A 17,370-nucleotide genomic window follows, 5' to 3' on the forward strand; every position below is an offset into this window, starting at 1 on the left:
CCGCCCGTGAGCGGAAGATCCGGGATCGACCCCCGGCCGATTCATGCCGAAAGACGTTAAAATATGGTACTTGTTGTTACCCTGTCTGGCGCTCGGCATCAAGGGGCTAAAACAAGGACAGGTCGGCACGGAGTCAGTATACTGTGTCTGAGTGGGGTATTCATGTTAAACTGCGGCATGGTATCTCAGTGGGTTAGCACTATAAATCAGCATAAGTCCGGACTAGTACAAGCAGCTACACACACACACACACACACACACACAGACACACACACACACACACACACACACACACTGAAACCCACACGTATATAAGTGCAATAATCTCGGACGCGACCTTTAAACGTCATTTCACCTCACCTCAACTGTTGTGTCGTCCGTTCATATTACGTTTACAAAAAATGTCTGTATAACGTCAACATTCAATGTCCGCGTAATCGTATTAACCTAATTACGCATACATCTATTACGACGTGATGTCGTATCAGACCGCCTCCGTGATCTAGTGGTAGCTAGACCAACCGCCCGGAGAGCGATCCCACGCCGCGTCATACCAAAATACGTTAAAAGATGCCTGGTCAGCTCGGAGTCAGCATACATGTACTCTGAGTGGTATTCATGTTAAACTGCGGCATGGTATCTCAGTGGGCTAGCACTATAAAATCAGCATCAGTCCGGAAAAGTGCAAGCAGCCCCCCCCCCCCCCCCCCCCACACACACACGTTAAACCCGACTCACTCGACTCACTCGCTCTCGCCAATCTGGAACACGAATAATAAGTTCGCACGAACGCAGCAAATTTCATGCGTGGCAATTGTGTCAGCAAAACGAAACATATTTTGATTGGTGACTCACTTCACAGTCAACACGAAGATGAGGACGGTGACTCATCGTCCAAGCATCTAGAAAGTTAATGTTTCATACATTACTTTTCCATCACTTTCTGGCTGTGAACTGCACTCGGATGATCGTGCTGATTAACCTCCGTCTGACGTCTTCACGGATGTTTTACAACATTAGTTGTTCGTCGTTCAGTATGCCGTAAAGCGCTTTCTCGCGTACAGTACTTCGAACATTTCCCTGACGAAGCGCGTGGTGTGCCAACCCGAAACGCGGGTTGGACGCAATAAGACATTTTCGTGTCCCAAATTGCTGAATTCGTTGAAATAACTGCATTTATAGTTAGTGGTGTGTATACACCATCACCAATCTCTCAAAATGTCGGACAAATTCGACACGAAAGTTATTCAGGTGACGAATGTCGCGCCGACTGCGACAAAAGATCAAATGAAAACCTTGTTCGGATTCATCGGTAGAATCCGCGAGTTGAAAATGTATCCCCCAGAGTAAGTTGAACAATTCTTGAATCAGACGAAATTAATCTTTTCAATATATTTGATTGACCCACAATACAAATACACAGAAGTGAAAAACAAGAATTAGTCATTCAAGTTGAAATTGATAAATTTCAAATTTGAAAATGTGACCGACCTAATTTTATCAATGAAACAGAAAATACGTATCTTGCAATTTGGATTTTTCATATTGTTCACTTTAGGTTGTTTAACAATCGTTGAATTGAAATCGCTATTGACATTGTTGTAAACTGAAAATTAATGGCATCAAACCACCTAGATTCTAGATCCTTTGGGCAGTGGCAAGGATCCTGTATTTGATGGCCAGTCTATGTCTAGATGCTGTAATATTACTACCATGCACAAGAATATGACTGTTGCAATTTGCATATAAACGTGATCAAGGGAAGCATCATGTAATGCAGTATCTGTTTACACCACTGAAGATCCTGGTTAAAATGTATTCAGCAACCCATGCTTGTCATAAGAGTCATCGTATCCCAATTACGTGGACCGATGCTCATGATGCCAATCAAAGGATTGTCGGGTCCAGATTTTTATTATTTACAGACAGCCATCATATGCCTGGAATATTGCTGAGTGCGCATTCAACGGCAAACGAAACAGAAACTATCTGTTAATCACAGTTCATTACCCCCTCATCCCTCAGTGATGATCAGGGTTAGAATTGGCCTTCAGCAACCCATTGTTGTAAGTAAGGCTGGGACGAGTCCATATTTACTATCCGGGTACCCAACCCCCTATTACCTGACCCTACCCGGGTACCCGCTGTAGGTCACAAGAGAGGGGTACAAAATGTCTGATTGGGAAACGGTTGACTGTACTCCTGTCAAAATATATTTAGATACACGTATAATCCGATATGGTCATGCATACACTGAAGTTGACTTAAATTATATAATTATGCAAACATATAAAGTCAGGATTGTGTGTATAGTCAGAAAGATATTTGTTACTTATTGTGTAATCATAGTGTTCTAAATATGTTTTGTCATTAAACAATATGATCACGTGACTTGCTACAGGTCCGGGTAGTCCTGTGGGTATCAGGGTCCTACTGAGTTCCCACCCGACCCGAGTACCCGAGTTACCCGTCCCATCCCTAGTTGTAAGAGGCAGCTCCCTTCATTTCGTAGATAGCAAGGCCTGTGACTGATGATCAGCTAGCAGCGGTTTGTCTGTGTTGTGCCTGCGTGTCAGATGATTACAGTTTGCTACTTGATTAATGATGAGGAATCAATTGCGTCATGATGGCAGGCAGGGAGGCACTTGATATTTCGGAGGAAGTAGTGTAATCATTATCTGTGTGGAGTGATATGTTCGCTTCATATCAATTCACGTACCATGGAACCATCCTTTAATGCAGGGGGCACGGGTGGCCCAGTCGTCTAAGGCGCCGCAATTCGTTGTGCAGAGTTGAGTCTCATGGGCATGCCAGAAACCTATGATTGTGAGTTCGAATCCTGGTTCGCCCCGATTATGTTTCTAGGTTTGTCAGCACCATACCCGTGCTCGTGTGTTTCACAGAAGTGGTAAACGTCTGAGACCTGCATCACTTCGGGCTTTCCTCCCACATTAAGCTGACACGCCGTGATATAACTGGAGTACTGTTAAAAGCAGCGTTAAACCCAACTCACTCACTCCTTTAATGCTGTATCTGTTTATCACAATTTGTCATTCCCCATAAAGATCAGGGTTAGGGGCGACCAACAGGAATGGGTGGTCAAACTTGCTGTCTTGGGTGATGCATGTCATAGTAGCCCTATTGTTTAGATCGATGCTTATGATATTGCTGGAATATTGCTTAGTGTGGTGTTAAACAAAACAAGCACAATTTATTCTAGAACAATCTTAACTGACAATGTTTCTCTACTTTTTAAATGGCGTTTTGGAATATATCTTTATTTCCTATTTTCAGTTCTGATGTACAAGTGTCTGCCCGAGTCTGCTATGTTGAGTATGATGAAACAACCCACGTGGGCGTGGCATTACATCTTACAAACACTGTCTTCATCGACAGAGCACTCATTGTCGTGCCAGTCATGGATGGTAAGTGTCTGTTCCGGAACGTTTTAACTATTAATGAATAATTAAAAATGTTTTTACTTCAAATTGTGTCAGGGGGGTCAGGTAGCCTAGTGGTTAAAGCGTTAGCTCGTCACGCCGAAGACCAGGGTTCGATTCCCGGCATGGGTACAATGTGTGAAGCCCTGCTGTGATATTTCTGGAATATTGCTAAAAGTAAAAGCAGCGTAAAATCAAACTCGCTCACTCACTCAAACTGTGTCAGCCTGTTTTAATGATTACAATTTTCTCGGTGATGTCCGTGAGCCATTGTGTATTTCAATTGCTATGAGAAACAGGTCTGACATTCTGATAACTGATAACATTCATGTTGAGCTAAATATTTTCATAGTAATGTTAGGGGGCACGGGTGGCCCTGTCGTGTAAGGCGCCGCGATTCGCTGTGCAGAGTTGCGTCCCTTGGGCACGCCAGAAACCTATGATTGTGGGTTCGAATCCCGGTTCGCCCCGATTATGTTTCTAGGTTTGTCTGCACCATACCCATGCTCGTGGGTTTCACAAAGTGGTAAACGTCTGAGACCTGCATCACTTCGGGCTTTCCTCCCACATTAAGCTGACACGCCGTGATATAACTGGAATAATGTTAAAAGCGGCGTTAAACCCAACTCACTCACTCATAGTAATGTTAAATGTATCTGGGTGAATTCATGGTTATAGTGAGTCAAACTGTGTTGCTCCTCAGACTCATCTTGATGCTTGTGGCTGCTTATCTGTTTGAAAAACTTATCACAAGTTCTACTGTTGGGAAATCGCTAAATGTCCAAGATTGATTGCAAGAGAAACAAATGATGGTTGATCATGAATTAAATAAGAATATTCATCAATCAAGAGCATTCTCTTTTTTTGCCTTCTATTTCATGTAATTAAGAATGATGAACTAAACTCTTCGGTGATATTTTACTGCACAGGTTACTTTTGATTATCAATTTGCAATGGAAGACTCATCTCTTTTGAGATTTTTGAATGTTTGTCATATGCATTATGGAATGTCTTCTGTGGATTACTTGATTATTTCAGGTAGTGGATATTGTGAGTGTATGTGTTTATCACTCGTTGGCAATATTCCAGCCATATCATATCTCTGTAAATGTTTGAGTCAAGGCCAACCATAATCAATAAGCAAAAGACTCGTGTATAATTGTTAATGCTACCTTTTTATTAAATATATTAAAACTGCTAAGATTAGCCAATTGATGACGGAGATGAATTTATTTCTCAAGTGTCAAGCTGTCCACGATTGATATTACGATGAAATCAATTTGTGTATTCTTTTTGTTTGGTGTCCTAGAAAACTACAACTGTCTTAATGATTACATCCTCTTGATGACAACAGATGAGTCATTCATATTTCAATTGCTATGAGAGACAGTTGTTAGGATACACAACTCTTTACACACTAGATTACAGTAAAGTATACATTGTGCCTGACTGCTTGTGTTACTTCTGATACAGCCCAGTAGTAATTTAGAATAGATCCTGGTACCGAACACACTATTGCTGGTAATGGCAATTAAGTTGGATGGGGTGGTCAGGCTCTGTGACTTGGTTGGTTGGATGTCATGCTACCCCTATATGACATTGAAATGCTCATAATATCAATCACTGGCTCCTCTGTCAGACTCGTTAATTTACAGGCAGCCATGATATGGCTTGAATGTTTACAACTGACAACATAACTTTTGATAGAACAGTTTAAAGCAATGTCCATGCGCACTGACCAGCCGACCACCACTGAAGCCTAAATTACACTGGAGACTGTCAGTTTCTTATAATGTTCTAAGTTATGTGGTTTGTTTTGTAGTGTTGAGTTTATTGTATAAGGATGTATGAGCTCTCAGACATGAGGAGTTAGCTGTGTACTTCATCACCTTGTTTATGTGGGATATTGCCGAGGCATGTTTATGTGGGACAGCACTGTAAAGGAGAAATTCTGATTCATTGTCTCCTGACCCGTGAAGATCCGGGGTAGAATAGGTCTTCAGCAACCCATGCGTGCCGTTAAAAGCAACTATGCTTGGTGTAAAAGGCGACTATAGGATCGGGTGGTCAGACTTGCTGACTTGGTTAATGCATGTCATCGATCCCAATTGCATGGATCGATGCTTATGATATTAATCACTGGATTGTCTGGCCCAGACTCTATTATTTACAGACCGCCGTCATATAGCTGGAATATTGCTGAGAGCGATGTTAAACAACAAACAAGGAAACACTCTAGATTTAATGTATTGGTCTTTGTTGAAACAGTTTAAGAATCAAAATGACTCCCTGAACACTTCAGTGTGCAATTGTTTTACAATTATGAGAAAATGCCTGTTTCAGTGATTTAAATATTCCTCAGACTGATTCAAAGTTATTTGATGTATTATGTATTTCAACTGCAATGAGAAACAGGCTGAGGCTTGACGCGATAGATTACCATAACTGTTACATTTTATGTGTCTCCTTTTGTCCATCTAGATTCATATTCTTTGGCTCAAGGTTGCTGATCATGTAACAACTCTTTAGGACATGTAGGGTTTCCAAGCAGAATTCTTTACCTAGTGCATGTAGTGCCCAATGCTTGTTTTCGGAGCAGTGAATTAAGTGAGATGATTTCAGTGTGTGTCACTGCTACTGTACACATACCAGAAGCCTTGCTCACAAAGCAATCATAGTTCTATGATTTTAAGTCCATTTTGAAATATGAGAGTTATGATCATCTTTAGCCCTAAGATTGTTATGAGGAACAAGAGCCGGAATTGTTTCTTTTGCTGTCATTATCTATTAACAACTGTTTTGACACCCACTTAATTGTTTACAGGATGCAATTATGTAGCCGAGATGTTAAACACAAACTCACTTACTAATAGTAAGATCCCAACCTTCATCCCAAACACATCAATAATAATTCTATAACCATGATAAGCATTATAACTACCCTTTTTCTCAATTTGTTCCATTGGCCCTGACAACATGTAGAATGTAATCATTTGACAGATGAGAAAGATTTCTTGAAAAGGTGGACGGCACAACTGTCTTAATGATTACATCCTCTTGATGACAACAGATGAGTCATTCATATTTCAATTGCTATGAGAGACAGTTGTGTACACTTAGCACACACATATTAATGGCAATACCTGACAATTACAAACTAAAATTCACTGTTTGACCATGTTGAATATCTGCTAGACTGTAAATTGGCATATTTTTCCCAACTTACCTTGCAACTCTTCAGATCAAATTGATCTTGATGTCCTCAGTGGTCTGTGGTATTGAGTATCATTGTTTTACACACACAGACTTTTAGGGTTGTTCTTAAAAGTATGTGTTTTAAATTTAAACTGGTTCTCGCCGTGAATAGCTGGAAAATGCTGATGCGGTGTAAAACAATATTCATTCGTTCATTCATTACACAGAAGCAAGGGCACGAGGGACCTACTGTCGTTTTTCACTTTAAGCTACCCTCCATGACCTTCCTGCTAGAGGCACAGTTTTCACAATTGTTGGGACATTGATTTTAATGTCTGTTTGGTTATTTATGGCTTTGTAAGGTAACTTGGTTACATCGGTGTAACAGGTGAATGTTTGCCACATGCTTGTTTCAGTGATTACAACTATCCCAATGATGCGGTGTCAGATGAAAAGCTACATATTTCAACTGCAATGAGAAACAGGCCGCTTGTTAATCTCTTTAAAGAGATCCTTCTGAATTGGTTATTTGAGTACAGTCAAGTCCCGTTAATCTGACATTGTTGGTTGCATATGATTATGTCGGATTAACGAGTATGTCGGATAAACAAAATTAGGTAGTACAAACGTTTGTCATCGAAAATTGGACAACTACACAATAGATAACGATACGAACGCATTGGTAAAGGAAAAATGAACTATTCATATTGTTTTGTTACAATGTCAGGGGAATATGTTTTCTAATCATGCAACCACTAAAGTTTAACACAAAACTACTGTTACGGACTGTCTGACTTATTCAAAATTGACTGATTTTTGAAGCATAGTCTGGAATGGAAGTTGCTGATTTGAAACTAGTGCCGCAATGCTTAAGAAAGCTGCTTTCTAAGTGGCTAATGTCGACTTCCTGTTAGTAATTTCATTAGTCGGTCAATGTTTTGCGAAATGTCGTTCAGACGTGACCTGTAATGGGATGTCCTCAGCGGTAGTGAGAACTTGTATCTGATTTTAATGAGATTGAGGTAATCTAGGCATGTGATTAATCCTGTTTTGTTTATTTCAAGTAGTAATTGTTTAATGTTAAGCAAGTTTACCCCTGCAGCAGTTGAAATATACAGCTACTCACCGACTTGTCCTATATCAAAATTACAGGGCTGTGTACTCGCGGGCAGATGACCACGGAGTATGCTGATCACTGTCGGATTAACAAGACAGATTAATGAGTGATTTCAGCAATTCGTTGCAAATTAGGTGTGTCGGAGTCAGAGTGCGAGACTGTCGGATTAACATGTCTAAATAGCACTGATTAAATCGGTTCCCATCTTTAGTGTCGGATATAGCTGATTGTCGGATTATGAGTGTTGGATTAATGAGACCTGACTGTATTTTCATAATGTTAGTAAAGGTTTGTAGAAATTTTTAGAATTCTGATTTGACGTTGTTTTCATGTGGACCATTGTGTTTGTCTTCCAGGGAAGATCCCGGATGAGGGAAAGGCGCTCCAGCTGACACCCCAGGCGGTGGCCGGGATGTTTCCCGGTCAGCCCACCTGGCCCAGCAACGTCACCAGTCAGGTAAATACAGATAACTCAATTACAACTGGAAATATGCTGATGTCGTAAATTATATCTTTACTCGTAGCCTAAGTATTGTTGTCATAATTGTGCTGTGTGTCAGGAAGCTCTCTATTAGAAATGTGCTATGGTGACACGTATCCATGACAAATGACTTTGTTGGCAAGAAATACAGATTTGTGAACTATTGTTTTCGTTTTCACTTTGCACAGGGAAATTCCTCCCACACAATGAATGTTAATGAGACAAGTTTTTCTTCTTTTTCAAAGGTAGCGAGGTCTGTTACTGATGATGGTTATGCAGCGGTTTGTCTGTGTTGTGTCTGCGTGTCAGATGATTACATTTTGCTACTTGATTAATGATGAGGAATCAATTGCGTCATGATGGCAGGCAGGCAGGCACTTGATATTTTGGAGGAAGTAGCTTCAATCATTATGTGTTTTTTTTCCCCTAAAGAAAAATATGTAATCCAATCATTCTCAAAGTTTTGAAGATATATTCGTTATACTATGTTTAACACATTTGAAATCTTGCCTGCACTCCACCATTGTCTTGCACGCTTTACGTTCCAGAAGTAGTGCCAAATCACAGTTATAAGTGTTTTTCACAGAAACAAAGTGATTCTTTTGCTATAGCTTACACTAGAAGACGTACACGTATCCAAGACAAATGACTTTGTTGGCAAGGAATACGGCTTTATGTTCTATCTTTTTCATTTTCACTTCGCACAGGGAAATTGCTCACACTATGGATGTTAAGAGTCGAGTTCTTTTTTCTTTTTTTCAGCCTACTGTGATATTGCTCGAATATCGCTAAACGTGGTGTAAAACAATTCTTACTCACTGTTCATTTCGTAGATAGTGAGGCCTGTGACTGATGATCAACCTGCAGCAGTTTGTCCGTGTTGTGCCTGCGTGTCAGATGATCAGCCTGCAGCTGTTTGTCCGTGTTGTGCCTGTGTGTCAGATGATCAACCTGCAGCGGTTTGTCTGTGTTGTGCCTGCATGTCAGATGATCAGCCTGCAGCTGTTTGTCCGTGTTGTGCCTGCGTGTCAGATGATCAGCCTGCAGCTGTTTGTCTGTGTTGTGCCTGCAGCTGTTTGTCTGTGTTGTGCCTGCAGCTGTTTGTCCGTGTTGTGCCTGCGTGTCAGATGATCAGCCTGCAGCTGTTTGTCTGTGTTGTGCCTGCGTGTCAGATGATTACAGTTTGCTACTTGATTAATGATGAGGAATCAATTGCGTCATGATGGCAGGCAGGCAGGCAGACACTTGATATTTTGGAGGAAGTAATGTAATCATTACGTGTGTGGAATGTTCAAATTTGTCCTCTGTTTTGTCCACTTTCTATGCTTATTTATGACTTTTTTCAGATATCTGGTTCTGGCATCAACCAGGTGATCAACACGACGGATCCGCGGCTGACGGCCCTGGGCCTGTCCCAGTATCCTTCCCTCCCAGCCTGCACCGACCCCACCAAGGTGGAGGAGATACGCCGGACGGTGTACGTCGGCAATCTCGACACCACGGTCAGTACACCTGCCACTCGTTTATCCTTCCCTGTTGGGAGGGGGGGGGGGGGGGGGGGATCAGGAGGAATAGGTCCCGTAGGGTCTGGAGGTTACAGTGGCTGGTCAGACTCATTGTATGTCATCATATGAGATCTTGTTCATGATATCAACCACTTGCTTGTTGGCCCGTATTAATTATATTCTGACCCTGCAGCCCTCTAAGTAGCCCCCATTTTGGTGGCCAAATATGACTAAAATCTATGATTGGCGACCTAAATTTATCAACTGCTCGCCGCTTGGCTACCTGAAAGTAAACATAATTGGCGACAGTATCTATTTAAGATATCCATTGGCTCCTACAAACTGAGGTTTTGCTCTTAAAATATTCATACGAGGAGCTGCTCGGCTCCCTAACTAAAAAACGAACTTAGAGGGCTGCCCTGGGGGATATTGCTTGAATATTGCTGACTGTGGGTTTATATAATAACACTAACTTTGTTCCTACAATATGACTCGATATAATTTGCTGGTATTTGACAAATTTGCTCATCTTATTTTGTTGTGAAGAATTGATATGTTAAATACAGGTACTATGAGATAACCCTGACTGGCAGTGTCCAAAATAACTGCCTGCCCGCCTGCCTGTGGCTGGTAACTTTTCTGTCGGGCTGCATGAAATTTTCCTTCACCTGCTCGACTACTTACAATTCAGTTTACTGATAATTCCTTGTAGTTTCTCAAGTGATTGTTTGCATTATTTCAACTGAATCAAGGCGTGATTTGTCCTTTATTTTATGATTTTTCAATATTTTTTATGTCTGAATGTGGACAGGTAACTTTGAAGATGGGCCACCTACCTGACTGTCTTGTTTAGTTTCAAAATTATTTCAAACATTGCTCACTGGTATGAAGCATTTATGCATAAACATGAATCACCTGATTATTGTCCCTTATAATTATTGCTTTCCATCATTTGGTGCTGAAGATCTGAGTTTGTGAATGTGTGTTGATCACGGTGATGATGTGATATTGCTTGAATAGTACTTACAGTAGCCAGCATTGAACAATACTCACTCGTCCAGAAAGAGACCTCATCAGTTTCATTGTATGCAGTTTAGGATTAGGGCATATATTTCATGTCAAAAATAATAATCCAGTCATTTAACAAAATGTCACTTTTGATTATATCCCATTCTGTTAATTCAGGTGACCTCTGAGCAGCTTTTGAACTTCTTCGGCCAGGTGGGCGAGGTGAAGTATGTGAGTATGGCCGGGGATGAGAACCAGCCTGCCCGGTTTGCCTATGTCGAGTTCACTGACCAGCGCTCTGTGGCCACGGCCCTCACCTACAATGGAGTCATGTTCCAGAGGAGGCCTCTCAAGTAAGTAACTGCTGGTTAAAATGGGTGATGATTGGTCTCCAGCAACCTAGGCTGGTCCTTAGACTGTATGGATGGTTGCTCATAATATGAATCACAGGAATGGGTGGTCCAGACCTGCTGTCATACAGCTGGAATATTGCTGAATGTGGATTTAAGCAATAAACAGCTATGAACTGAACAATAAGTAGCCTAGTTGGGGTAGAGGGACCCAGGGAGGAAGCTGCTTTCATGTTGATTGCATGGTTGGCATTATCCTGACATATCCTGACATATGCTGATGAACCCTGGGTGTATGGTAGGTAATTCAAGTCTTGACTGACCCATAATGATTTTCACATTGTTCATTCTTGGATGAAGGCTATAGGGACAGGAGTACCACCAATGCATTGGTTATCCTTTATTTCTGTGACTATGAAACCAATATGGACCAACTTAGCAGAAAAAAAGTTTGGGTTGCCATTTTTTCTTTTGCTCAAATTACCTTCTACAGCCTCATGGAGACCGGGGTTAGAATAGGTCACCAGCACCCAGTTAACAGTTGTGATTGCTTATCATCCTGAGGCTTTTGTAAGGATAATACATGTTCTGGTCACAATATGGGTGATTTACCCCAGATATGACTGAATTTCAATATGTAGTAGATGTATCAGTGCCTAGACTATCTGTCTCTTTGCTTGACCTGTGTGTGGTGTTGTAGGGTGATGCATTCCAAGTCTGCCATCGTGAAGCCGCTGACAAAGTCGCAGGAGGCGTCTCAGCGTGAGATTGAGGAGGCCATGAAGAAGGTGAAGGAAGCTCAGTCTCTCATTGCAGCCGCGGCAGGAGGTAAGACGCCACGTGAGCCAACTACTTGTTTCATCCACTCCTTTCTAATTGTAGTCAGCAGCTCTATTCTGGGGTGGATGGGGGTGGGGGGTGGGTGTGGGGTGTGTGTGTGTGTGGTGTGTGGTGTGTGGTGTGTGTGGTGTGTGTGTGTGTGGGGGGGAAGTCTGCAGGAACAAGATGTTGTTGCTCAATTGGTCATAGAGCAATAGAGCTTTTACACTGGCACATCTCTACACTAGCAAGTGTGTTTCCAGATGCTAACTTTTAAGAATTTGCTGTCAACTTTGTTTTTTATAACAGTCCGTCATAAAATTTGTTGAATTAGCTAAACTGAATAGTCAACTGAACATGCTGGGCTGGTCACCAGTTAGTATTAGCCTGCGTTCAGAACTACAGTTTAGAAAAATACTGATTAACTTCGACCAACTTTCCCATTTGGATAGCCCCTCAGTCAGACTTCTAGAATACAGGAGGGATGGATGGCCCCGTCTAAGGTGATGCAATTTGCCCTGCTGAGTTGAATCCCTTGGGCACACCAGAAACCTATGATTGTGGGTTCGCCCTGATTATGTTTCTAGGTTTGTCAGCACCATACCTGTGCTCATGGGTTTCACCAAAGTGCATTACTTTGGGCTTTCCTCCCACATCAAGCTGACACACTGTGATATAGCTGGAATACTGTTTAGCAGCGTTAAACCCATCTTCCCGAGGCAAGTGACTTAGCTACAAATGTCCAGTTTCCACCCTTGCTGAACTAGGCTGAAATTCCTGGGCTCGATCGTAGCACCACCAGTGGTTATTATGAGTTATGTCCCTTCTGAGCTTCCCCTATGGACCAATCCAATTCCATCACTTGCATTTCAAACAAAATTGCGGTGCCCAGTCAAGACGATCTGATCGATAATCAAGATCTATATTGTCATAAAACGGGTCTTACATTGCAAGGTGCATCAAATCACGTGAGCACATTGATTAAAAACATGAAAAGGTTTGGAAAATATCTGTTGACAAGTTGGCGGGGCACATGCTTTGCAAATCCTGCAATCGACCGAAATCTGCACAACAGTTTACAAACCAGATTTAGATTTCGTTGCGAGATTTTGGTTGGACTATGCATAGACTCGTTAGTCCATCCAAAACTCCATAATACCAGCTTAGTTTGGCAAGAGTGGAAACTGGACTTTTATAGTCAGTTAACTCTCTTCCCTGGGAAGATTCATTAAACCCAACTCACTCACTCACTCCCTCCCTCCTTAAAGCAGTCAATAAAAGCTGAGCTCAAGTGTGAAATACTTGTCCAGTGTAGTGACATACAATGTATATGTAGTGCTCCTTGAAAACAACCTTGGGCCTACTATTAGAAACGCGCTATGGTAGCATCTATCATGATATGTATTTTAATCGTACAAGGACCTATGGTGCCCGTGAAGACCTGGGTTAAAATTGGTCTCCAGTTGTAAGGCTTGTTGTAAGAGTAGACTAACGGGATCGGGTGGTCATTCTCACCATCTCGCTTTATACATGTCATTGTAAACCAATTGCGTAGATTGATGCTCATGATGTCAATCACTGGATTGTCTGGCCGAGACACAATTATTTTGTCATATTGCTGGACTATTGCTGAGTGCGGCGTTAATATAAACACATACATGTAGTGCTCCTTTAAAACAAGCTTGAAGCACCTGTGCAGTAAAATATTTGTAGGACTTAGATCTATGGTGGGACCTCAATCCGTGGCAGACTCTTATTGCTATGACATGTTTGCAATGATGTCATATCTGTGAACAGACAATCAATTCAATTATATGACATCATTCTTGAGATGACATCATGAGTCGTTGCCTATGATGACGTCATGTAAGTTTAACGTCTATTACAGATAGACACAGCAATCATTAAAAAATGATGGAACGGACACCATAGAAAATGCTTGATCTTTTCAAATGTTTTTTTTAAAAATCGAAGAAGTTCCTCTTATAAAGTCTCTGAATGCAAAGGGGAGAAGTGGGAAACTATTCAGGATTTCATCAACTCCAGCAAATGCAAGGATGGTGTGGAACATCTTAGAAAATTATTCCTTCGATGAAACTTAGGGGAATGTTTTTAAGAAAGGCACCGATATGCAATCCCTGCACTGATGCTGGTGTTCCATTGGGGAATTGATAATAATAATCCAGAGAAATCACAACATTGATAATGAAAAGTCTGCCGCTATATATGAATCTATACAACGGTTAACGTCATAGAAATTGCAACTTATTGAGAATATATGATAAACCGCCATAGATCTGAGCATGCACCAATATTTGCCCTATTTGGGCCACAGACCTGAGAATCCGCCATGGATCAGTCCTACCATAGATCTGTGTCCTACATGTATGTGAGATGTAGGATTAGTTAACTAGAAGGGTCCATATGTTAAGAAGTGATTTATTTCTGCTTTCTTTGTCATATTTCAGACAGAAGACGAGACAGAAGAAGCCGCTCACGATCTCGTTCAAGATCGAAAGGTCGCAGCAGATCCAGATCACGGTCTAGGCGGAGATCAAGGTCCAGGCGATCACGATCTCGGAAAAGATCCAGATCTCGCCGTAGATCTCGTTCACGGAGACGTAGCAGAACCCCTAAACGCAGGTCAAGATCAACATCAAGGACAAGACGAAGAAGGCGATCGAAATCAAGGTGAAAGCTCAAATTTGAAAGTTGCTTGCACAAATGCTTCATGGACTTCCATGTTCATGGCAGGGGGAAAGTCTAGTTGGTATAGTATTGGTGGGTTGTACCTAGCTCTACTCGTTGCTGCTCTATTCTGCACCAGCTCTATTCCCCACCAGCTCTATGCCCTACCAGGTCTATGCCCCACCAGCTGTATGCTCCACCCGCTGTATGCCCCACCAGCTGTATGCCCCACCCGCCCTATGCCCCACCCCCTCTATGCCCCGCCAGCTCTATGCCCCACCAGCTCTATGCCCCACAAGCTGTATGCATCACCAGCTGTATGCCCCACCCGCTGTATGCCCCGCCAGCTGTTTGCCCCTTCAGCTCCATGCCCCACCAGCTGTTTGCCCCACCAGCTCCATGCCCCTCCAGCTTCATGCCCCACCAGCTCCATGCCCCACCAGCTGCATGCCCCTCAAGCTGTTTGCCCCACCTGCTCCATGCCCCACCAGCTCCATGCCCCTCCAGCTGTTTCCCCACCAGCTCCATGCTCCTCCAGCTGTTTCCCCACCAGCTCCATGCCCCTCCAGCTCCATGCCCCACCTAGTCTTTTACCCGTGAGTGCTATGTAGGAAGCCATTCTTGTTGCCCTCCATTTTTGAATTGGTAACAGTGGTGTATTTCCATCTTCCCTCACCCTCACTTACGTTACAACTTCTTTAGATTGATTAAACCTTCACTGGGAGAGATTCTGCTTCCCTGTGAACTCAGTTTGCCAATGCTTAGTGAGATGAATTGACAGCTACTTCAGCTGGATCCTTGTGTAACTTGGGAGGGACACCTACAGTGATGCCTCTGGTGCATCTAGTCTGAGATGTCCTGCTTCATGTGTCAAATAATGTGAATGTGGTTTGATTATGGTTTAAAAACATGTTGCACTTGTAGTATAAAAAGTTGTCATATCCACTGACATAAAACGGGACTGCTTTAACATTTTGATGGAATTTGTCCTCTTCTATCGCTGCTGGTGTTAGGCAGTTGAGGTTATTCTTTTATGGACTTCTTCCAAATGACCCAAGGCATTTCTTTGGCGCCTGTTATGAAAAGGTTAAGGTCATGGGATAGAAAAAAATACTGACATGAAAGTTTGTGGTTACACAAATAAAGATGCAGTTATTGTATTAAACTTGGAATATATTTTCCTAGGATGGAGCCCTGCTTTGTAAAGGTTTTGGTCAAGCTTGGTCAAAGTTTAAGGTCGGCATTCAGGCTTTGATTAAACACGGTTTATTATATCAGTTGCTCAGGCATAATTACTTCTACAGACATGAAACTTTATACTGACATGTTTTACACCTACAATACTAGTTCCACATCAACCTAGGGATTCGATATTTGCACTTGCAGTGAGGTCAAAGGTCAAGGTCACATGCTAGAAATGTATGTACCTTTAAATTTAGTATATATTCTCCTGGATGGTGCCCTACTTTGAGAAAAGCCCTTCAACAAGTTACCTCTACAGTGCATGTGTCGGTACAAATCCTACCACATAAAATGTTGGTGTTTATCAAAGGTCCTGATTGACTTTGAGTTTTATTGTGAAACATGTTTGTATCATTCATTGCTAGTTACTGTTGTATCTTTACTTGTATAATCCTGAGACCTGGTAGCTGCATCTTCAGAAGTTGTCCTGGTGAAGGTCGAGGTCTGTTTGTGCAAGTACTTGCAAGCCCCTCTGTCCATACCTATATTCTCTGTATTACTGTGTATATCATTCAGCATCCTAGATTACTGTCTTCAGATTCTTTATCATGATGTCTTCAGTGTAATGTGTCTTTCCCTATGTTGCACATGGTGCACTGAATAACATACAGTTACATGTATTAAGTAGCTGTGTTGCAGGCACAATGATCACCACCCATCCTTATTGAGTTTCCTCAACTAATAACTGATACATCTTTAAAATGTTTTAAATTTGATTTTCCAACCAAGGAACCAGTCCCTGATCTGATATGTGTGTCAAAGCAGGAAGTGGTTTTGTATTGAATATCCATACACACAACTTGGCTGTCATCCAATGTTTTCTTCCAGGAACAGTTCATCTGTTTCAGTACTGTCTCGTCTGGGACTGCCATAACCATGGTTAGGGGTTTCACCAAAGTGGTAAATGTCTCAGATCTGCGTCACTGTAGGCCTCCCCACCCATCCATGTCCAGCTGAGACCGTGCTGTTGCTGAAATAATGTTGAAAGCGGTGACAAGCCAAACCCCTCATAAGTCCTGGACTGGAAGGTCATTAAGTTGACTAAGCATGAAACAATAAAATGGAGTCGGCACATGTCAAGGTTGCCTGTTAACATTTTGACATGTAATACCTGTATGTGCCGTGTATGTATTAGCTGTGGTTCTGAAGCCTAGGTTTCTGCTGTAGGTCTGGGATAGCCCCGCCTGTTGTGGTGTAAGTATATCAGCTGAAACACCACACTCACACACCTACATCTGCCACCAATAGAAACATTGTGGGAATATATTGTACATAAAGATTAGATTTTGCTAATATGTTTGGTGCTTTGAGATTTTACTTTTTGGTTTTCTATTTGGTTCTGTGAGTATCGCCATGATTATTGCTTTATTGCATCCTGCTACCCTCCTGTCCGAGACCACGTTATTGTCATGTTGACAGGGTTGCAGCTATGTGTAGACCCACCATGTCCGAGACCACGTTATTGTCATGTCGACAGGGTTGCAGCTATGTGTAGACCACCATGTCCGAGACCACGTTATTGTCA

General features: G+C 42.1%; 1 protein-coding gene across 5 annotated transcripts in view; it reads left to right on the forward strand.

The window, feature by feature from the left end:
* The first annotated feature begins 1,068 nt into the window (after positions 1 to 1,068).
* Positions 1,069 to 17,370, forward strand: part of LOC139478164 (probable splicing factor, arginine/serine-rich 7) — a 28,865-nt gene continuing 12,563 nt past the window's right edge. For 2 of the 5 annotated variants that reach the window (XM_071260502.1, XM_071260507.1), the window contains exons 1-8: positions 1,069 to 1,346; positions 3,295 to 3,425; positions 8,109 to 8,209; positions 9,580 to 9,735; positions 10,924 to 11,099; positions 11,797 to 11,936; positions 14,384 to 14,606; positions 17,013 to 17,039. In XM_071260502.1, the coding sequence (XP_071116603.1) occupies positions 1,219 to 1,346; positions 3,295 to 3,425; positions 8,109 to 8,209; positions 9,580 to 9,735; positions 10,924 to 11,099; positions 11,797 to 11,936; positions 14,384 to 14,606; positions 17,013 to 17,039 (1,082 nt within the window). In that variant the 5' untranslated portion in view covers positions 1,069 to 1,218. The remainder of the gene's footprint in view (positions 1,347 to 3,294; positions 3,426 to 8,108; positions 8,210 to 9,579; positions 9,736 to 10,923; positions 11,100 to 11,796; positions 11,937 to 14,383; positions 14,607 to 17,012; positions 17,040 to 17,370) is intronic. The other 3 variants (XM_071260504.1, XM_071260505.1, XM_071260506.1) reach the window with 3 other exon arrangements.

Source organism: Haliotis cracherodii, unplaced genomic scaffold (genome assembly GCF_022045235.1).
Source record: "Haliotis cracherodii isolate W230 unplaced genomic scaffold, xgHalCrac1.p SCAF_4, whole genome shotgun sequence".
Lineage (NCBI taxonomy): Eukaryota > Metazoa > Mollusca > Gastropoda > Lepetellida > Haliotidae > Haliotis > Haliotis cracherodii.